This window comes from Mobula birostris, chromosome 20 (genome assembly GCF_030028105.1).
Source record: "Mobula birostris isolate sMobBir1 chromosome 20, sMobBir1.hap1, whole genome shotgun sequence".
Lineage (NCBI taxonomy): Eukaryota > Metazoa > Chordata > Chondrichthyes > Myliobatiformes > Myliobatidae > Mobula > Mobula birostris.
Genome location: NC_092389.1, coordinates 62,720,134 through 62,742,913, shown reverse-complemented (window position 1 = coordinate 62,742,913; position 22,780 = coordinate 62,720,134). Strand labels below are relative to the sequence as shown.

Below are 22,780 nucleotides of genomic sequence, written 5' to 3'. Positions count from 1 at the left end.
AGTCCTTGAAAGTCACATCAATAATGTGCTGTCGGTCACCATAGCAACTTTCCAGCTGCTCGGTGCGATCTCCAAAGTAGAAATCCAACGTTACCTCCCGTGTCCTAACGTGGCAGTCCAACCATTAATCTTCTTCTCTCTCTCTCTCTCTTCAAAACAATCATTGGTGATAAATAACTCTCTCTCTCTCTTCAAACAGTTCACAGGGGCACTCCAGGAACCCCACACAGTGCACACAGATTTGCAGATACGCTCAGATTTGGGAATCCCGGTGGATTTGGAGATGTGCCGAATCTCAACGTTGTTTCATTGATACAGACTTTAATATTAAATGCAACTTGGACCTTGGCCTCGGTTCTTACTATTTTTTGGCGTGGAGGCAGATATCTTGTGAACTGCGCGAAATGATTCTTGCTCTGAGATAATCTAATGTGCATGTGAGTGTGCCGGCAGGTTCGGAGTGCACAAACATTTCGGGGTGTAGGCAGATTTGAAGAGTGCGCTGATTTAAGGGGGTTTTGGCGAATATGGACGTGCACAGGGAATTGCTGCTGTGTGCAGAAATGGGGATTTGTCAGTGAATATGGAGGCGTCGGTAGATTTGGGGGCACCCATTGAAACGGGGGTGAAGATGGGTTTGGGGAGGTGCACAAGTTTGGGGATGTCAACGGATTTGGGGTTGCACAGACAATTTTGGTAGTTCGTGGGTTTGGGGTGTGTACGTATTTCAGGGTTCTCTGGGTCTGGATGTATGGCGAATCTAAAAGTTGTTTCATTTATAGATACTTTAGTAATAAATACGTCTTAAATTATAAAGGTGGGACTACTTGAAATGATCACTCCTCTGTGATAGTCAGACGTGCATGTGGCTGGTGGTTAACGTGTGCACGGAATTCTGGTGCACACAGCTTTCGCGACGCATACCGATTTGTAGAAGTGCGCTAATTTGAGGGAATATGCGGGTGAATACACATTTGGACATCTGTTTGGACATTTAAAGGTGGATCCCGCTCTTTTGTGAAGTGTTTGAAATGATTCCTGCTCTGGAATAATTTACTGAGTAGGTGTATGCACAGATATGGGTTGTGCACGGACTTGGGAATGTGCGCAGAATTCCGGCTTTGTCGGTGAATTTGGGGGTGCTTACCGGTTTGGCGGCGCATGCCGATTTGCAGATGTACGCAGATTAACGGGCATGTCAGCAAATGTGTGAGTACCCTGGGATATAGTGTGTCCGTTTCTTGGGGGTGCATACTGATTTGAGGGCTGAATGCGGGCTTGTCGGTGAGCACAGATCCCTGAGTGAACACTGATTTACAGGTATGTGCAGAGTTGGATGTGCTTGCAGATTCGGAGGTAAACAGTGACTCGGGGAAGCCGGTGGATTTGTAGGTGTGCCCAATCGCAAGATTGTTCTGTTTATACAGACTTTAATAATAAATGCAATATGATATTTGACCTCGATCCTTGTTTTTTTTAATACATAGCAATTGCCATTTTGTGAACTGTTTGAAATGATATTTCTCTGGGATCATTTAATGTGTATTTGGGAGGTCCAGTGGGTTTGGGTTTCTCACGGATATGGGAATGCAGACGGGTTTGAGAATATGCGCTGATTTAGGGGTGCTTTAGGGAACATTGGGTGCACAGAGATTTGGTGATGTGCACAGAAGTGGCTGTTAGCCAGCGCATATTGCGGAACAGGCGGATTTGGGGGTGTCAGAAGATGTGGGGCACATTCTGAGTTGGGTGCGCACATGTATTTGCATATGCGTGTGGATTTGGGTGTGTACAGAGCTTTGCCAAAGTCTGCCGATTTGAGGGTGCACAAGGATTTTGCGGAATCGGTAGTTTTGGAGCAGGCTGATGAATTTGAGTTGTGTATGTGTTTCAGGGTTCTCAGGGTATGGAGATGTGGCGAATCTCAAGATTGTTCCATTTGTACATACTTTAATAATACATGCAATTTCCATTTTTACCTCTGTTCTTAATTTTCTATGGTTCAGGCAGCCATCTTGTGAACTGTTTGAAATGAGAGTTTCAGAGCATGTGAAGTTTGCGGATAGAGATTGGAAGGGACTGAACCAGGGGGGACAGACAAAATTCGAGGTATACGGACAAATGTTCAGTCAGGCACGGTCAGGCAGAGTCAGTGGGTCTACCCACGAACGGACAGGAAAACGTACTGTCACACACGAACACACACAGACAGACAAACCCGCAGACACACAGGCAGAGACAGACAACTATAATTTCTTCACCGTCTGTCTCGCTCTTCTCCGTGTTCTTTGACACATAAGGGATGATATGTTAGAACATACTAACCACCCTCACTAGACCACTGAATTTGATGGCCATTCGTTGGAATGAGAAATGGACCTGGACAAGTTCACAAATATTCTGCCTGTGACTGAGTTACTGAGAGGTCTTTTGGGGTTCTTGGATATGGAAGTGATTATTTATCATCAGAAACTGACATTTTTTTGGTCCTTCTCGGTAGAGTCGCAAACACAAACTACATCAAGAGTTTCTACTATTGAGGAGAATGATAACAGTAGGTGATTCAATACAATTTCACAAGTTACAATGACAAAATTTACTTCAATATTCTGTGTCCGACAAATAGTTCCTTTGAAGTACATATTTACAATGGAAGCACATGTATTTGATGAAACAGCTCGGAAGGTTCAGTCAACATTTTTCAGAAAAGCTATCTCCCACGAATGTTCTAAATATTAAATCATTAATTTCATCACAATCTGACACCGCGGGGATTACACCTGTCTGATGTAATCGGTTTGTGAATAATTTAAAAACCTTTATTTTTAAATCTGTTGATGTCAGTCCCCGTGGAGCCGCTAAATGGTATTAAAACCCCAGGCAGGTGCTGCCTCAACATTTCATTCCGACAGATCGCCTGGAGCAAAGAGGGACAAATCGCTGGACAGAGAAATGTCTGCAATGTTGCATAGGTACAAAGGTGTGGAGAAAATATTGTACTTGTTGATTGCCGTCATTGGAGTTCCCGGTGAGTGAGCAGAAGAATTAATATTTTTGCTATTTCTGTGTGGTAACCGGTGCTAAGCTATTTATGATCATTTGACAAGCTTCTATCTTGATGATCATTAAGAAAAAAATATCTGTCAGAGATATCGATCCTGTCAGTTCAACACTCTGATCTTTTCATAGTTAATAACAAGCGGAACTAAACTTCTGTCTCTCCCTTAACTCATGAGATTGACTCTAATGTTGTTATTGCCGTGAATGAGACCTTGCCCTGCGTTGCTCCAATGCTGTGTACGAGCAGCTTTCCGGGAGGCTGTGACTGGGAGGGAGTAAATGGGACTCTCTACAGAGTTGTCCCAATGGTGGGGGCAGGCGGCTCTTCGGGAAGGTGAGACTGCCAGGTTTTAATGGGAATTTGTCCAGAGTTATCCTAGTGGTGGGGGCAGGCGGCTCTCCGGGAAGGTGTGATTGGGAGTGTGTTGATGGGAATTTGTCGAGAGTTATCCCAGTGGTGGGGGCAGGCGGCTCTCCGGGAAGGTGAGACTGGCAGGTTTTAATGGGAAGTTGTCGTGATTTTTCCCGGCGTTGGGGCGAGGCATCTCTCTGGGAAGGTGTGACTGGGAGGGTGTTGATGGGAATTTGTCCAGAGTTGTCCCAGTGGTGGAGGCAGGCGGCTCTGCGGGAAGGTGTGATTGGGAGTGTGTGATGGGAATTTGTCCAGAGTTATCCCAGTGGTGGGGGCAGGCGGCTCTCCAGGAAGGTGAGACTGGCAGGTTTTAATGGGAAGTTGTCGTGATTTTTACCGGCGTTGGGGCGAGGCATCTCTCTGGAAAGGTGTGACTGGGAGGGGTTTACATTGCGAGTTTCACCGTTTCTGAGTTATTGATCAGACAGAACCCCAGGTCCTGTGGTTTTATGTCTTCCTCTGAAGTTTCTCAGTCGGATCCTACTGACTGTTGGTCAATAATCTGGGTCTGATCACCTGCACCAGTGCCCGCGGATCTTTTGCTGTGTATTATCGAATTGAACTGCGCTGTAGATTTAATCCATCAAAGGAACAACTCAGCCTTAGGTTACTAACTTGTTTCTGCTTTCCCTCTGAGACGCGTCGTAAATCGGGGCATCGTTTCGTCCTGACGGAGGGTCTCGGTCCGAAACGACGGCTTGTTGAATGTCAGGGATGCAGCTCTCCGCGAAGGTGTGACTGCACGCGTTTTAATTGGACTTTGTCCAGGTCTGTCCCAGTACTGGGGACAGGCAGCTTTCCAGGAAAAGTTGACTGGGTGGGGTTTACATTGTAAAGTTCTCTGTTTCTGAGTTAGTGATCAGAGGGAATCCATGGTCCTTGTTTCACGTCTGCCTGTGGAGACTCTCACAATCGGATCCCACTGCCTGTTGGTCAAAAATTGGGTCAGATCAGCTGAACCAATCTGCCAACGTGTGTTATTGAACTGATCTGTAGAATTAATCCATTAACGGAGCCACTCAGCCTCAGGTTGCTACGTTGTTCCTGTTTTCCCTCTGAGACCCGTCGTAAGTTGACGAGGGTAAAGCGGTGGAAGTTGTCTATATGCATTTCAGTAAGGTCTTTGACAAGGTTCCACACGGAAGGTTAGTTAGGAAGGTTCAATCATTAGGTATTAATATTGAAGGAGTAAAATGGATTCAGCAGTGGCTGGATGGGAGACACCAGAGAGTGTGTTCGATTACTGTTTGTCAGATTGGAGGCCGGTGACTAGTGATGTGTCTCAGGGATCTGTACAGGGTCCAATGCTGTTTGCCATATACATTAATGATCTGGATGATGGGGTGGTAAATTGGATGAGTAAGTATGCAGAAGATACTAAGATAGGTGGAGTTCTGCATAAGGAAGTAGGTTTTCAAAGCATGCAGAGAGATTTAGGCCAGTTAGAAGAGTGGGCTGAAAGATAGCAGATGGAGTTTAATGCTGGTAAATGTGAGGTGCTACATTTTGGTAGGACTAATCAAAATAGGCATACATGGTAAATGGTAGGGCATTGAAGAATGCAGTAGAACAGAGGTATCTAGGAATAATGCTGCATAGTTTCCTGAAGGTGGAATCTCATGTGGATAGGGCGGTGAAGAAAGCTTCTGGTATGCTGGCCTTTATAAAACAGAGCATTGAGTACAGGAGTTGAAACTGTACAACGCATTGGTCAGGCCAGATTTGGAGAATTGTGTACAGTTCTGGTCACCGAATTATAGGAAAGATGTCAACAAAATTCAGAGAGTACAAATAAGATTTACTTTTATGTTACATGGGTTTCATCACCGAAGTTACAGAGAAAGGTTGGACAAGTTGAGTCTTTATTCTTTGGATCGTGGAAGGTTGAGGGGGGACTGGATAGAGGTATTTAAAATTTTGAGGGAGATAGATAGAGTTGACGTGGATAAGCTTTTTCCATTGAGAATGGGGGAGATTCAAACAAGAGGACATGAGTTCAGAGTTAAAGGCCAAACCTTCAGCGGTAACATGAGGAAAAACTTCTTTACTCAGAGAGTGGCAGCTGTGTGGAACAAGCTTCCAGTAGAAGTGGTTGAGGCAGGTTCGATGTTGTTATTTAAAGTTAAATTGGATAGATATATGGACAGGAAATGAATGGAGGGTTTTGGGTTGAGTGCAGGTCTGTGGGACTAGGTGAGAGTAAGAGTTCGGCATGGACTAGAAGGGCCGGGATGGCCTGTTTCCGTGCTGTAATTGTTATATTGTTATATAAATCCGTGCACTGCTTCGTGCTCAATAAGGATCTCGGCCCGAAAGGACGGTTTGTAAAATTCCACGGATGCAGCTTCACCAGCTGAGTCCCTCCAGTATTTGATGTGCGCTGCTCTTGTATGCATTCGTGGCCGCATCAGATGCTGAGTTTCCATAGGCCTGGCCAATCAGGGGTAAATCAGTGAAACTGGCCCCGTTAACGACTGGAATCGGAATGATCGTTGTTGTTCATACAGCTCGTTTTTATCGCCTAGGATTGCACACGCATGGTCTTATCCCCACACTGAGGAAAGCAGGTCAGAGACAGTGTGACCAGTGTCTGATTTACATTAGCAGCCGTTCATAGACTCCAGCACTCCTGATCTTTAGCTGAAACCCGACATCGTGTTAATTCCCGGAGAATGTGTTTAGTAACGCCCAGTGTCTGTTCTCTCCCTCTCTCACTCCCTCTCGCCCTCCCTCTCTCCCTCCCTCTCTCTCTCCCTCTCTCTGTCTCTCTCTCGCTCTCCCCTCTCTCTTTTTCTGTCTCTCTCTTTTTCTGTCTCTCTCTCTCTGTCTCTCCCTCTCTCTCTCTCCCTCTCTCTCTCTCTCTCTTTCTCTCCTTCTCTCTCTCTCCCTCTCTCTCTCTGCCTCTCTCTCTCTCGCTCTCTCACCCCTCTCTCGGTCTCTATCTATCTCTCCCCACTCTCTCTCCCTCCATCTCTCCCCCTCCCTCCCTCCCTCCAGTGAATTTAGCGGCGATTGTGATCCTGTCCCGGGGAAAGTGCGGCCTCTCTGTCTGCACTACTCGCTACCTGGTGGCCATGGCAGGGTCTGACTTACTGGCCGTTGTCACCAATGTAATTTTATATCGAATCAGAACTTTTTACTTCCGGAGGAGTTTTCTGAGCATCACCCCTGTGTGCAGTGTTATCGATGTACTGACGTTCACAGCCACAGACTGTTCTGTCTGGTTCACCGTCACTTTCACCTTTGATCGGTTTGTCACCATTTGCTGCCAGAAGCTGAAAACAAAATATTGCACCGGGAAAACTGCGGCTGTGGTTCTAACAACAACCGGCGTGCTGTTCTGTCTGAAAAACATACCCCGATACTTCACACGGGAACCCTGGGTGATCATCGACAATGTACCGTGGTTCTGTAAACCCGTGAACAATTATCTCACTGACCTGGGGTGGGTAGTATATGACTGGCTCCACACGGTTTTAACTCCGTCCCTCCCTTTCGCTGGGATCCTGCTGCTCAACGCTCTGACAGTCAGGCACATTTTAGTGGCCAGTCGGGTCCGTAAGGGGCTGAAGGGTCAGAGCAAGGGGGAGAACCGCAGTGACCCGGAGATGGAGAGCAGGAGGAGGTCTGTGGTTTTACTCTTCACCCTCTCCGGCAGCTTCATCCTCCTGTGGATGACATACGTTGTAAATGTCATTTATTATCAAGTATCTGGATACGATTTCAATGATTCTGAATGGATCTTTTACTACGTCGGTGTTTTGCTGAAGAATTTTAGCTGCTGCACGAACACATTTATTTACGCGGTGACTCAGTCGAAATTCAGGGAGCAGATAATCAGAGCGCTGAAATATCCGGTCACCTCGGTGCTTCAGTTCATTAATAAAGCCGCGTCCTGAGCACAAGCCGAAAGCGGCCGCAATTTCTCCAGTCCAGACGCCAGCTCCTCACATTCACCGCCTGATCTCCCAGCTGTTTGTTCCCGGGCTGATTGTCCCAACGACGGACAGATCCGAAATATTAGCATAGTGTGTGTGGTCGGGGTGGCCAGGCAAATTCTTGGAGTCTCAGTACATCATTGGACCCGCCAGATGTCAATCAAAGAACAACTCCGGATTGCGAGCCACCGATTGGTCTGTTGATTTGTTCATGAATTTATACTCCCGCCCAGGAGCCTCACAGTCTGTTCACCCAAGACGTCTGATGCTGGTTTGCTGTTCCAATGTCAATCACACCAGTCTCTGCAGTCCCCTTCAATGATTGGCTAACGTGAAAAAAGGCGGTGTTTGGGTAAATAACGGTCGAAACTCCAACTTTAAGGTAAATTTCGCTGCCATCTGGAACGGAGTGTGTTGCAGACAGTTGGGAATTAATACCCTCACTGCCTCTTCTATCTAACGCTCTATTAACCCGTAAAACCCTATAGATTATACTTAATTAAACACAGTACCGTGAATTAAATTAAATTCACTCCCATTGAAAGATTTTAAATGAAAGCTATCAACCCCCAATGTTTATAATCAAGCCTGCATTTCATTTCTTTTTACCCGATATGCTTCTTATCAGAAGACTGATACTTCTTAACTTTCCTAAACAACTTATTTTTCTCCCCAAATGCCTCTGCATACATCTCAGTCCACCATGCTACAACCTTTCTCCTATAAATGCTCTTTTTCACAGCAATCACTTTCAACGCTGTTTGATGAATAATGTGACAGCACGTTTCATTACAAAAACCCACATCATCCTCTCAACATTCAGCCCTGGCAGACGCTCATCACATAAAACATTAAACCACTTTCATTCCTGTTGAATCAAATATTTCTGCTACAGCTGTGACATATATTTCATTCAATTCACAACTCGATTCCACGTCCCTTCCTAAAAATGGCAACATCACTGCCAACTAATTTATCACACCGAATGACAAAATAATCCTGCACTACAAAGAAGAACTTTTGCTCTGCTTTCACAATAATTTGAGTTTCATCATTACGACCAGATGTCCGAGCAGTACAATTCACCATGTCCGTTATAAAAATCACAAATTTATCCATCAGTGAAGTATCTTTCGGAATTGAACTGTGATGACAACATATACCCTCTGACGTCACAGACTGTTCTATGTCTGGTACCACTTTATAAACATTCAGTTTAACTTTTGCAAGGCCTCTGCATAGGACCCACCCAATAGTACTTTACCCTGTGGAACTGCAGCTGCCTCTGTTTTCAGAAAGCAACGTAAATAGAATTTTCACTTTTCCCTTTCTCCATGACTGACGTTCAGATTAACTAATCATCGTTTAAGTTCACATTTGACCGACAGGCACATCAGCCAGTGACAGCAGAGGACGGAGGTGGGTCAGAGCTACCTCTGCCACATAATCAGTCCCTCTCTGCGTTGTCATAGTGTTGAAACAGAGAGTGGCTGAGGAGCCGAGAACATTAGACTACAACTTCTAGATGGCCACGCCGCCCTTCAGGTTCCTACGACTGAGCGCGGTGCCAGCCGCGAGTTGTAGTTCCGGAAAAATCGTGCGGCCATTCTGTGCAGTGCCTTACGGGAGTTGTAGTTCTCATTCAAAATAGGTGTTCATTGTGGGTTTTTTTCCCCCTTTACTTTAGCCTACAATTGCTTCGTGACAGTGGGGCCTTTGGAGGCAGAGGGGAGAATCAATGTGGCGTCACCGTTAGTTTCGTGATCATTCCAGAGTCACGATCGAGGCCCTTTCTGACCCAAGTCCTCCAGTCCCGGCAAGAAAATTCGTGAATCCTCACTGCACCTTTGTAGGTTAATCACGTCCTTCCTGAGGCGGCTGTCCAAAGTTACACACAGTACTCCAGGTGTGGACTCACGATCGTAGATCAGTACAGCAGGGGTAAAGGCCCCTTTGCTCACTGTGCAGTTCTGAACTAATTGAACTGGTAACTTCGTGTCTTTCTAAACCAATCCCTTCTGCATCACCAGGTGCGCATCGCTCCACTCCCCACACATTTAAACATTCTACGTCAGGATTAACATCACTGTCTGATGTAAGTTGTTAGTTTTTTTACCGCAGGAATGTGGGGAAAAGATACAAAATTCCACTAAATCACAAAATAAATAGTGCCGAAAAAAAGAATCAAAAGAGAAAGTGTTCCCTCTTTCACATGAAATACATTGCCTCTGTTTTCAGACGTTGCAACCTCAGGGAAAAACACTGGCTGTCCGCTCTGTCTGTGACTCTCATAGAACCATAGAACTCTAGAACACCACAGCATAGAAAACAGGCCATTCGGCCAATCTAGTCTGTGCTGAAACATTATTCCGCTAGTCCCATTGACCTGCATCCAGTCCATAACCTTCCAGACCTCTCCCATCCATGTACCTATGCAATTTACTCATAAAACGTAAGAGTGAGCCCACTTTTACCACGTCAGATGGCAGCTCGTTTCACACTCCCACCACTCTCTGAGTGAAGAAGTTCCCCCCAATATTCCCCCTAAACCTTTCCCCTTTCACCCTAAAGCCATGTCCTCTCGTATTCATCTCTCCTCATCTAAGTGAAAAGAGCTTATTCCCATTTACTCTGTCCATATCCCTCATAATTTTGTAAACCTCTATCAATTCTCCCGTCATTCTTCTAATCTCCAAGGAGAAAAGTCCTATCCTGTTCAATCTTTCTCTGTAACTCAACTCCTGAAGACCCGGCGACATCGTAGTGAATCTTCTTTGCACTCCTTCAGTCTTACCGATGTCCGTCCTGTAGTTAGGTGACCAGAACTGTGCGCAAGACTACAAATCTGGCCTCACCAATGTCTTATGCAACTTCCCCATAACATCCCAACGCCTGTACTCAATACTTTGATTTGTGAATGCAAGGATGCCAAAAGCTTTATTTACAACCGTGTCTACCTGTGACGCCACTTTCAGGGAAATATGTATCTGAACTCCCATATCCCTTTGTTCCTCCGCAACCTCGGTGCCCTACCATTTACTGTGTATGTCCTACCTTGATTTGTCCTTCCAAAATGCAGCACCTCAACTTGTTTGCATTACATTCCATCTGCCATTTTTGGCACATTTTTCCGGTCCAGATTCCTCTTCAAACTTTGGAAGCCTTCCTCGCTGTCCACAACGTCTCCAATCTTAGTGTCATCAGCAAACTTGCTGATCCAATTTATCACATTATTATCTAGAGCACTGATATATACAAGAAACACCAATGGTCCTAGCACAGATACTTTAGGTACCCCAATAGTCAGAAGCCTCCAGTCTGATAAGCAATCATCCACTACCACTTTCTGTCTTCTCCCACACAGCCAATTTCGAATCCAGTTTACAACCTCTCCAAGGATACCTAGTGCATGAACCTTCTGAACTAACCTCCCATGTGGGACCTTGTCAAAGGCCTTAGTAAAGTCCATGTGAACATCATCCACAGTATTTCCTTTGTCTACTTTCTTGGTAACCTCCTCGAAGAACTCTGCAAGATTCATTAAACACGATCTACCACGGACAACCATGCTGACTATCCTTAATCAGCCCTTGGCTGTCCAAATACTTGTATATCCGATCTCTCAGAACACCTTCCAATAGTTTACCTACTACTGATGTCAGGCTCAGCGGCCTGTAATTAACTGGTTTACTTTTGGAGCCTTTTTTAAACAACGGAACAACCTGAGCTGCCCTCCACTCCTCCGGCACCATATCCGTGGCTAAATATTTCTGTCAGGGCCCCTGCAATTTCTGCACTAGTCTCTCTCAAGGTCCGAGGAAATATTGTGTCATATCATATTACCATTAATTTCTGTCAGGCCTCCCTCAGTCTCTGGTGCTCAGGAAAAAATATCCATAAATTGTCCAGACTTGCTTTATCCAGGCGGCTTCCTGATAAACCACTTTTACTCACCTTCCAACACCTCCACATTTTCCCTATTATAGAATGCAATACTGCAGCTAGAGGTAAACTAGACATTTATAAATTTGCAACATAGCTACCTGACACTGGAACTCTTCACCTCGACTACCGGAGGTAAGCAGATGCTAGGCCGCTTTCGCCAACCTACTGCTCCGTGCAGCCACTTTGAGGGAGTTATGAATTTGGATCCCTTGACTCGTATGTAGATGAAAACTGAACAATGTCGTCACATGACGCAAAACCCCAACAATCCTGGTGAATTCCTTTTCAATATTCCAGCGCAAAACTTGTTAACAAGAATTGGATGCAGCAGTGCAAGTAACTCAACAGGTCAGGCAGCATCGATTGATAGGAATAGAAGTAACGTTTGGGACAAGACATTAACGCTGGCCCTTCGGCTCACCCCATTCATGCCGACATGGTCCCCATCAAAATGGAAAATGATTCTCGGGGTGATTTATATGTACTCGGATAATAATTTACTTTTAAATTTGAGTTTCGGGGAACTTCCGTTGATTTTAGAACAAACTGTGACTGACATCTCCGTCTCCCGGCAGCAGCCCGTACTCAGACAAATCTCAGCCAATCAGCGATCACTGCTGGGAGAAGGATGCTCTCATTGGCTGAGAGGTGTCAGTGGGCGGGACGCTGAGCGCTGGAATGGGCCGGAGTCCGGAACCGGGACCGAGTGAGGCCGGAGACTGGGAGCTGCGCCTCGGGTTTCGGCTGCAACACCGGCGGGTCCTGAATCCTTTCGAAGGCAGAGCTGAAGAGACTGGCGGAGATTCCGTGAGATGTTTCAGCTACACGGAGGGCGCCCGGCCTTTCCCCGCCGAGGATCGGGGCCTGTTGTCTGGACTCGACCCCTGCTGCTGGGAGACGGGAGCTGCCCCGCAGCGGCTGCCGATTGATCTCCGGAGCTCTCACCGCTCCCCTGTGCAATCCGAATGGCTGAAATCCAAGGGAGAACAAGGCACAAAGGTAAACTCATGCTTTAGAAAATAAGAAACAGGAGCAGGCGTGGCCATTCGGCCCGTTGCGCCTGTCCTACCCTTTCCTCAGAATACACCCGATCTTTGACCTCAGCGCCACTTTCCTGCAACGTCCCCATAATCCTGAGCCCCTAAATTTGCAAACCTTGTGAAGAAACTTCCAAATATTCAGCACAATCTGGGTGAGGAAATTTTTCGGCATTTCAGTCCTACTGAGGTGACCTTGGATTTTGAATCTGTGACCCCTGGTTCCACCCTCCAGCCAGGGAAATCATCATTCCTGCCCCTACCCTGTCAATACCCTGTGAAACTGTGTCTGTCTCCGTCAGACCACCTCTTATTTCTCTAGTTTTGAGACAGGCCAGTCAGTGTCATCTCTCTGAGGACACAACCACAACCCTGAAATCAATCTGGGAAAATTCTTCATTCCATTTATCCCATAGACTGACTCTGGGAAGGAGACCAGTCCTGCGTACAGTGTTCCACGTACACTCTCACCAGGACCCCAGATAACTTCAGAGATCTTTATTCTTGTATTAAACCATAAGACCATTTTCCCTATCATGTCGGCTCCACTATTTCATTATGGCTGATCCATTTTTCCTCTCTGTAGCCACCTCTTGCCATCCCCCACCCCGTATCCCGTCATGCCCTGAACGATCAAGAATCTATCATCCTCTGTCTTAAATATGCATCATGACTTGGCCTCCACAGCTGCTTGTGGCAAAGATTTCCACAGATTCAGTTCTCTCTGCTACAGAAATTCCCCCACATCTTCGTTTCAAAAGGACACCCCTCTATTTTGAGACTATGTCCTCTGGTCTTAGACAACCCACCAGAGGAAACACCTTCTCCACATTCACTCTATCAGGTGTTTTAGCATTCAATAGGTTTCAATTAGGTCACCCCTCATTCTTCTGAATTCCAGTGAATACTGGCCCACAGCCATAAACAATCTTCATATGACAAGCTGTTTAATCCTGCAGATCATTTTCATGAAGTGCCTTTGAATCCTTTCCAGTTTCAGCACATCCTTTCCAAGATAAGGGGCCCCAAACTGCCATCAATACTCGAAGTGAGGCCCCACCAGTGCTTTATAAAGACCCAGCATTACATGTTTGCGTTTGTATTCTTGTCCTCTTCAAATGAAGGCTGACATTGTATTTAATTTCCTCAGCACAGACTCCTGCAAATTAACCTTTAGGGAATTCTGCACAAGGACTCCCAAATCCCTCTGTATCTCAATATTTGTATTTTCTCTCCATTTAGAAAATAGTCAACACTTTTATTTCTGAAACTAAAGTGCAAGACCATACACTTCCCGACACTGCATTTCACCTGCCAATTCATTGCTCATTCTCCTAATCTGTCTAAGTGCTTATGTAGCCCCCCCCCACCCGCCATTTCCTCAAAACTTCTTGCCCCACCATTTATCTTTGTATCACTTGAAAACGTTGCTACAAAGCCATCAATTCCATCATCCAAATCTTTCCTGTGATACTATGGTCTCGTAGCTTGTTAGGCAGCCTTCTGTGTGGCACCTTGTCAACACATTAACCGATTGTCCTTTGTCTATTCTGCTTGCTATTTCTTCAAAGCATTCCAGCAAATTTTGCAGGCAAGATTTTATCTTGAGGAAACGATGTTGACAATGTCCTATTGTATCATGTGCCTCCAATTATCCTGAAAGCACATCCTTAGCAATCGACTCCAATGTCTTCCCAACGACCGAGGTCAGATTAAACGGCCTATTTAATTTTCTTTCTTCTGCCTTTCTTCCTTCTTGAAGTGTGATGTGACATGGGTCTTCGGGAACTATTCCAGAATCTAGCGATTCTTGAAAGATCATTACAAATGTCTCCACAGTCTCTTCAGCCACCTCTTTCAGAACCCTGGGGTGAACACCAACTGATCCAGGTGACATCTACCCTCAGTTTTCCAAGAACCTTCTCCCTACTGCTGGTTATTTTACACACTTCGTGATCCTTGACACCAGCAACTTCCACCATTCTGTTAGTGTCTTCCATGGTGAAGGCTGATGCAATTCACCTGCTATTTCTATGTTCCTCATGATGAACTCTCCAGCATCGTTCTCCAACAGTCTGAGATCACCTGTCAGCTCACTTTTACACTTTATGTATCTGAAAAAAACTTTGAATATTATTGGCTAGTTGAATTCCATATTCCATCTTTACTTCTTCAATGATTTTTTTAGTTGTCTTCGTCAGCTGGTGTTTAAAACTTTCCCAATTCACTAATTTCCACTCTATTATTTACCCTCTCTTTGGCTTTTATGTTGAGTTTGACTTCTCTTGACAGACATGGTTGTGCCATCTAGCGATCAGAATACTACTTCTTTGGTGTGTATATATCCTGCGACTTCCAAATTGCCTCCAGAGGTTCCAGCCATTGCTGCTCTGCCGTCCTCCCTGCCAGTGTTCATTTCCAATCAATTTTGGCTCTCTCCTCTCTCTTGCCTCTGTAATGCCCTTTACACCACTGTCATACTGATACATCGGACTTTAGCTTCTCCTTCTCAAATTTCAGGATGCATTCGATCACTTTACCTTAAGCTCTCTGATCAATACCAGAATTCACTGCAGAATACCCAATTGAGAATAGCTGATCCCCTCGTGGGCTCAACCACATTAAGCCATCCCATAGGCATTCTAGAAATTCCTCGTATTTGAAACTGCACCAACCGAATTTTCCCAATCTGCCTGCATATTGAAATCCCCCGTGACTATTGTAACTTTGCCCCTTTGGCATACATTTTCTTTTTCCCATTGGAACTTGTGGATCACATCCTTACTACTGTTTGGTGGTCTGTGCATTCCTCCCATGAGGGTCTTTTAACCCTTGCAGTGCCTCAGCTCTCTCCACAATGATTCAACACCTCCCAATCCATTGTCACCTCTTTCTATGATTCAATTTTGATTTTTTTTTACCAACAAAACCTCGCCACCCTCTCTGCCTTGCTGCCTGTCCTTTCAATGCAATGAGTGTCCTTGGACAGAACCAGCTACAGTCTGCTTTCAGCCATGATTCAGTGATACCTGCCAATCTGTAACTGTGCTACAAGTTTGTCGGCCTTACTCTGTATACTGCGCATATTCAAATATAACACCTTCAGTCTAGTATTCAACTTTCCCAATTCTGCCCACCCCTTACACTGGCAACTCATCCTGTTGATTGCAATGTTGCCTGGCCATCAGCCTCTCCTCGCTAGGAGTCTCACCACACATTTCCTCTATTTGTAAACCAACTACCTCATCTTCAGCACTGTCAGTACGGTTCCCATCATCCTGCTGTCAGTTTAAGCCCACCCGAGTAACATAAAGATCAATTTCTTTCTCCAACATGGGTAGAAATTTGCTACAACAGTGAGATGTCAGAGCTCACTATGGAGACTAAAAATATTTTTTCTGAAATGCTGTCCTTTACCCATTGATATCTTTTGTAAATCTTCCTGCAGGTTACAAGTGATGAAGAATTTGTGAACGGGAATCCAAATCACCAACAACAGGTCAGTTTTAATGTCTCTGTCCAGATGTTAAAGGAGTGATCAGATGTTTCCTTTGTGACACCAATATATCAGTAGTTGATCCTTGGGGATGAGGAAGTATCCCATCCCAACTGGAAATATGCTGTGTGTCTGAAATGTTGTAACTCAGTGAAATCCACTGGAACCCAGGTGCTGAGAACACACCAGCATTTTGTTCTCCAACTGCATTGACTATATGAGGGATTGACTATGTCTGACATCCAACCTTGTGAAGCACCACTGAATTCACACCATGGAGAGACCAATCACCTGCTGACAATGCGAGAAGGGGTTTACTTGGGCATCCGGTTTACAGAGGCATCAGAAAGTTCACACCGCAGAGTGATCATTCACCTGTTCCATTTGTGGGAAAGGATTCATTGGATCATTTGACTTACTGGCACACACTAAACCTCTTTGCTGCAACCTCTCCCTTTTAAACTGTCTCTGCCTTTCTGCCACGTGATCTTCACGTTGCCATTTCTCCCTCTCGAGCTGTCTCTGTCTTTCTGCCTCTTTAGCCTCATGGACCCTTCGTCTCTCTGCCTCTCTGACCTCTCTCTCGAGCTGCTTTAATTTCAGTTCATGCTCCCTGTTTACTATTTCCAACAGAAGCTGAAGCTCATCCTCAGTAGATTCACCCTCCACGAACAACTCTAACGCCTCCTCATCAAATGTTCCCTTATCTATATAATATTCAACTATTTTTCTTTGAATTTCTACCTTAGTCTCACCCTTCTTTACCTCAATTCTCAATTCTTTAGCAATGTCCCGCAACTCATACTTTTTAGCAAACTTCAAAGTCACCAGGTCTGGTGATTTCAGAAAGTCTCTAACACCCATTTCTGCTGTGTTCCCACACAACCAAATCAAAAGGGATTCTCCCCAATCAATTCAAACCAGCCTCCCGACCAATTTGTTCATATCGCGGACGCAGACCCCAATTATGTCACGTACACCGTGACGGGGATAAAGAACCAGCAGAGATGGAAAACACTTTGGAGTCTCATATTGCTATAAACTACTAATATTAATTAGTAACTACACTATACAGTAATATAAATGTAGATAAATCAAACAGGTTAGCAATGATTATATATAAAAGTAAGTGTGGAATATATATGTATAAAAAACAAGCTTCTTTAAGTCTAGGGGTAAAAAGATGCAGTCTTACGATGTTGAGTAAAGTTCAGTTCAGTTCGTGGTATTTAGTCGAGTAGTGATGGGGAGAGAGAGAGAGAGAGAGAGAGAGAGAGAGAGAGGAGTCGAGTCGAGTCGAGTCGAGTCGAGTCGAGTCGAGTCTTCAGGTGAGCTGATGCCGTTGATCTTCTCGTCGTCCTCCGAAATCCTTTGCAAGTCACCAACTGTGAATTTAACCGGGGGACCCGTCTTCCTGTGGTGGAGTTATCACCCCAGCAAGGGTGGACACATAGACAACTCCCCACCAATGAACCCCTTCTTCACACGGTGGAATAGCAATTTGGATCGATCTGCCTGATCGATCCTCTAAAACCCACTTTCTCTGCAGGCACAATAATGCTCATTCAGTGTCCGGATCATGTGTCTGAGGTCTGTATCATCTGACCTCCCATTTATCCCACCAGCTGAACATCACCTGTCATTCAAAGAGTCCCTCCTTCCTTTTTCTGTGAAGAACTGCACAAGCAGGCAACAAGTCCTTGGAAGTAACATCAATAACCTGCTGAAAATCACAACATCAAATGTCCATTAAATAACACCGCCTTCAGTCACCATAGCAACCTTCGAGCTGCTCGGTGCTGTCTCCAACTCCAAACTCAGTAAAAATCCAGAGTTACTTCCAATGACTTAAAGTGACAGTCCAACTGTTAATCTTCGTCTCTCTCTGTCTCTTTTCAAAAGCAACATATCAGTGGTAAATAACTCTGTCTCTCTCTCCTTTCCAAACAAACCATCAATGATAAATGTCTCTCTCTGTCTCACTTCAAACAGTTAATAGGGGCACTCCTGGATCCCCTCACACGATATTTTCAGATGTATTGCTTAACTTTTAATTAATTTGTTAATTAATTAAAATGAGATGCATTTTTATCTAACTGCATTGTTTTCAGTTTAATGAACAACAATTGACTTTGGTTACTGCTTCATTCTCCACTGCCTGACAACATGCAAGCAGAAATACAAATTCAAAGCAGGAGTGAGATACTTGTGTCCTCTTTGCCAGCTATTAATATTAATGGTGATCCAGATGTGGCCTCAATTTTCCATTTTCCATTGTTCTGTTGCTTATTATGAACGTTAGTTTTGGTTTAAATTTATTCAAAGAGAGCTTCAAACATCTTTGAAGGAAAAAAGTCCCAAGGACTGACAACTCTCTGAGAGAGAAATATGTTGTCTAATTAGCTTCAAATGAATAACGCTCATAGAGTAACCTGAGTTATGGAATATAAAGTCATTTCCGCATTTACTCTGTCATCTCCTCCTGCTCTTCCAAATCCAAAAGAAACAAGACTAGATTGTCCAGCATTCCCCGGAAGACAATCTGCCTGTTCCATTCAATATCCCAGTAAACCTACTCTGAATTACTTCTAATAAAAGGAAAAAAATGCAGTGGAAAAAATGCAAAGGAAAAAGTACACGGGGAAGATGAAAGAAATATGAGCTTTATTTGTCACAAGTACATCGGAGTATTGAATGACAATGAATCGCGCTGTTTGTGTCAATGACCAACACAGCCCGAAGATGTGCTGTGGGCACCGAACAAGTGTTGCCATATTTCCAGTGCCAACATAACATGCCCACAACTCACTAACCCGGACCCGTTTGTCTTTCGGAATGTGGGAGGAAACCGGAGCATCCAGAGGAAACGCAGGTCCTCACGGGGAGAACAGTGGCAGGAATTGAACCCCAGTCTTCCGATTGCTGGGGCTGTGAAGTGTGAAGTTAACTGCTACATTACCATGTCCCCTGGACTGCATCCTTCTCTTTGCAATAGTCTCAGACAAAACCAAAGTATTTTTAAACACTGGGAACACAATTGTTTCAGAATAGATGTCATCCTATTGCTAAGAAGCTTATTTTGCCCTTTGCAATGAGGGTTTTTTTTTGCTGAAACCTTAACTCATGCAATGCTTATCACTGAGTTTGACTATCCCAATATATTCCTGGGTGGACATTGTTCTTTAATCTTGTCTGTACAGACATCAGCAAATCCACACTGCCGAGGAGCTGTGAGGGACTCAGGGAAGGGATTCAGTCCCTATCCAGTCAAAGAAAACATCAGCGAGTTTGCTCTGGGGAGAAGCTGTTCACCTGTTGAGACTGAGGGAAGGGATTCCGACCCTCATCCAGTCAAAGGAAACATCAGTGAGTTGACACTGGAGAGAGGCCATTCATCTGTTCTATTTGTCGGGAGGCATTCATTCAATCATCCCACCTACTGGCACCAGTCAGATCACACTGGGGAGAGACTGTTCACCAGATCTGAATGTGGGAAGAGATTCACCCGGTCATCCAACCTTGTTGTGCACAGCCAAATTCCCACTGGGGCGACATTTTAAATAAGCTTATACTGGATATTTCTCCATCACAGTTGCTGAGTCCAGAGTTATGTTCAAAACTGACTGTTGGTGCCGAGGTCAGCAAATATTGCTGCTGTCCATCAAACCCAGCAACTTATTCAAATATATTTGCCAGTGTGAGCTCGGTCGTGGCTCACCAGGGTGGGTGACTGACTGAATCCCGTCCCACAGTCTGAGCAGGTGAAAGGTCTCTCCCCAGTGTGAACTGACTGGTGTACCAATACTGGTGAGATGATCGAGTGAATCACAAATGGAACGGGTGAATGGCTTCTCTCCGGTGTAAACTCACTGGTGTCTCTGTATGCTGGATGACCGAGTGAATCCCTTACAACAGTTGGAGCAGGTGAGTGGTGTCTGCCCAGTGTGAACTCGCTGATGAGTCAACAGATCAGACGACCGAGTAAATCGCAGCAGTCTGAGAGAGACTGGGGATGAGAATTCAGTCTGACAGAGACAGGGGATGATATCTTCAATCTGGCTGGGACTGAGTGTGAGAGAAACCACTGTCTCATCTCCAGTCTCTGACAGATGGAAGATCTCATCCTCAGTGTCTCCCGGACTGAAGGTCCCGTCCCCGACCGGAGGTCCCGTCCCCGGTCTCTCCCGGACCGACGGTCCCATCCCCAGTCTCTCCCGGACCGATGGTCCCCGTCCCCCGGTCTCTCCCGGACCGATGGTCCCCGTCCCCGGTCTCTCCCGGACCGACGGTCCCGTCCCCACTCTCTCCCAGATTTTGACAGGGAGATAAAGTCAGATGTATCATGAGATGTAAAGGGAGATGAGTCAGAGAGGAGCAGTTAGTTGCAGAGGCTTGAGGGAGTTGCTGGGCAAAGTGGATTGGAAGGGGACACAAGCAGGGATAATTGCAGAACAACAAAGACTGGAGTTGACAGTTTGGGATCAAACCCTGCATCAGAACCCATGTTGTTTAAGGGTCACTTCAAATACTTCCCCTGTCCTAATGAGGGGCTGCAGGTGATGGGGTTGTGGGAAAGGGGACAAAGGGATCCCCATCTCCATCTTTGTCCCCCTCCAGCTACTCGTTACGTCTACGCACACAGTTCACCCACAGGCTTTCCACCCCTCCCACACCTGGTTCTGGTTCAATCTGCCATTCATCTCTCCCCTACTGGTTCCTGTTATCACTCCCTTTACTGTCTCGAACCTTCACACGTCACACTCACAAATGAACGTTAACATTGAATGAAGGGCCTGTTCCTGTGCTGTACTGTTCTGTGTTCTCTGTTCCCTGTTCAGAAGAAAGAGAGGAGATCTCAGGGAAACACAAAATTATTCTGGGGTCAACAGGCAGGATACAGGGGGGATGTTTCCCCTGTCTGAGGAGTCAAGGGTCAGGGGTCACTGTCTGTTTGGAATTCTCAGCACCCGTAGGGAGAGAGGGTTTGGGGGTTCTTATCCATTCAGTTCACAGAGCCATCGCCGTACAGCATAGAAATGTGCCCTTCGACCCATCACATCTGTGCTGACCTATTTACTCATCTACATTCATCGCATTGGCCAGCATTAGGTCAGTCTCCTTCTGTGCCTTGCCTGTTGAAGTGTCTGTCCAAGTGTTTCTTAAGCACAGAGGACTGGAGGCCTGTGACCTGCAGAGGTCAGTGCTGGGGCCGGGGTTGTTTGTCATTCCTATTAATGATTTGGATGATAATGTCGGTGACATAGTTAGTAGGTTTGTTAATGACACTAAAATGGTACAGTGGACAGGGAAGAGGGTTATCTCTGTTTTCACCGGGCCCTTGATCAACTGTAGAGATGGGTACAGGGAGAATGTTTTAAAATACATCTTGGCAGGGACGTGGATAAGAAAAGGTGAAAAGAATAATGGGCAAATGGGACTAGCTCAGTAGAGCAAGTTGGTCAGCACAAACGAGTTGGGCCGATGGGCCTCCGTGACCTCCAGTTTAAATCTATTCACTCACCTCTTTCCCATCTTAATCCACCCCTTTCCCGCACTCGTTTGCTGTCTATTTCTATCCTTGAGGGAAGCTGTCGACCTGAACCGTAGACTGTCCATCTCTCTCCACACCTCCTGCCTGACCCGCTCGGTTCCTGCAGCATTTTGTGTCTGTTTGACCGGGAAATCTCTGCTCTCCGTCCAGTGGAAAACCCTTAGGGAGATATTAGTTGTCCACCCGCTTTCGTTCGGTCAAACCACGGGAAAGGTTCGTGTCGGTCACAAGACCACGCCTGAGGCCTAGCGGCCTTTCCCCCGATCCCCGGTGCCGCGCTGCCCGAGTCTGCCCCGATCCCCGGGGCCGCGCTGCCCGAGTCTCCCCCCGATCCCCGGGGCCGCGCTGCCCGAGTCTCCCCCCGATCCCCGGGGCCGCGCTGCTCGAGTCTCCCCCCGATCCCCGGGGCCGCGCTGCCTGAGTCTCCCCCCGATCCCCGGGGCCGCGCTGCCTGAGTCTCCCCCCGATCCCCGGGGCCGCGCTGCCCGAGTCTCCCCCCGATCCCCGGGGACTCTCTAATTCTCTGCTTCTCCCCCCAGTCTCTGTCACCCTGGATGTGGAAACGGCGCATCCGTGGCTCGAGGTGTCTGAGGATCGGAAGAGTGTGAGACGGACCCGGACCCTGAGGAATCTCCCTAACACCGGGAAGAGATTCACAGACTGGGAATGTGTGCTGGGATCGGAGGGATTCACATCGGGTATTCATTACTGGGAGGTGGATGTGACGGGGAATCGGTACTGGTGTCTGGGAGTCGCCGCAGAGTCCGCGGAGAGGGAGGGACGGGTCAGAGTGAGACCGGAGACCGGATTCTGGGTCATCGGGCGGTTTCGTGACGTGTTATATCGGGATTGTGACGTGTTCACCTCCCCTGAGTCCCGTCTCCCTGCCGGTCCCATCCCCGGGAGGGTGGGAGTTTATCTCAGTTACCAGTCCGGGACAGTTTCATTTTACAACGCGGAGACCAAGTCCCATCTCCACACCTTCACTGGGAATAAATTCACGGGGAAACTTTATCCTTTCTTCCGGACTCGGAATGTAAACCAATGGCTGAGAATCTGCTCCGGTTCCGCTCCGGGTCTGTAAACGGGTCGGGTCCTTGGACGGCGTCAGGAGTAAAGTCACTGTAAATATAAATGTGCGGAGAGTGAAATAAACACGAGATGAGAATTATCGATCCGTCAATTTTAACTCGTTCACCGCATCCGACAACAGAACAGAAACACCATGGATTCAGCAGCATCCGCGGGCGGCGGGTCCTGAGCTCCCCCGGGTCCTAAAGTCCACCCGCACTGAGACAGGTTAAATGGGACAAGTGGGGGCGGTGCTGACAGGAGAAGACA

At 46.3% G+C, this 22,780-nt stretch overlaps 1 protein-coding gene and 1 pseudogene across 1 annotated transcript in view; both read left to right on the top strand.

The window, feature by feature from the left end:
- The window catches only part of LOC140185292 (zinc-binding protein A33-like), a 149,680-nt gene extending 127,073 nt beyond the window's left edge, over nucleotides 1-22,607 (top strand). Inside the window, exon 6 of the mRNA XM_072238677.1 lies at nucleotides 21,979-22,607. Coding sequence (XP_072094778.1) covers nucleotides 21,979-22,523 — 545 coding nt within the window. The 3' untranslated portion in view covers nucleotides 22,524-22,607. The remainder of the gene's footprint in view (nucleotides 1-21,978) is intronic.
- LOC140185484 (probable G-protein coupled receptor 139) lies at nucleotides 2,863-7,524 on the top strand (annotated as a pseudogene).
- Nucleotides 22,608-22,780: the final 173 nt, after the last annotated feature.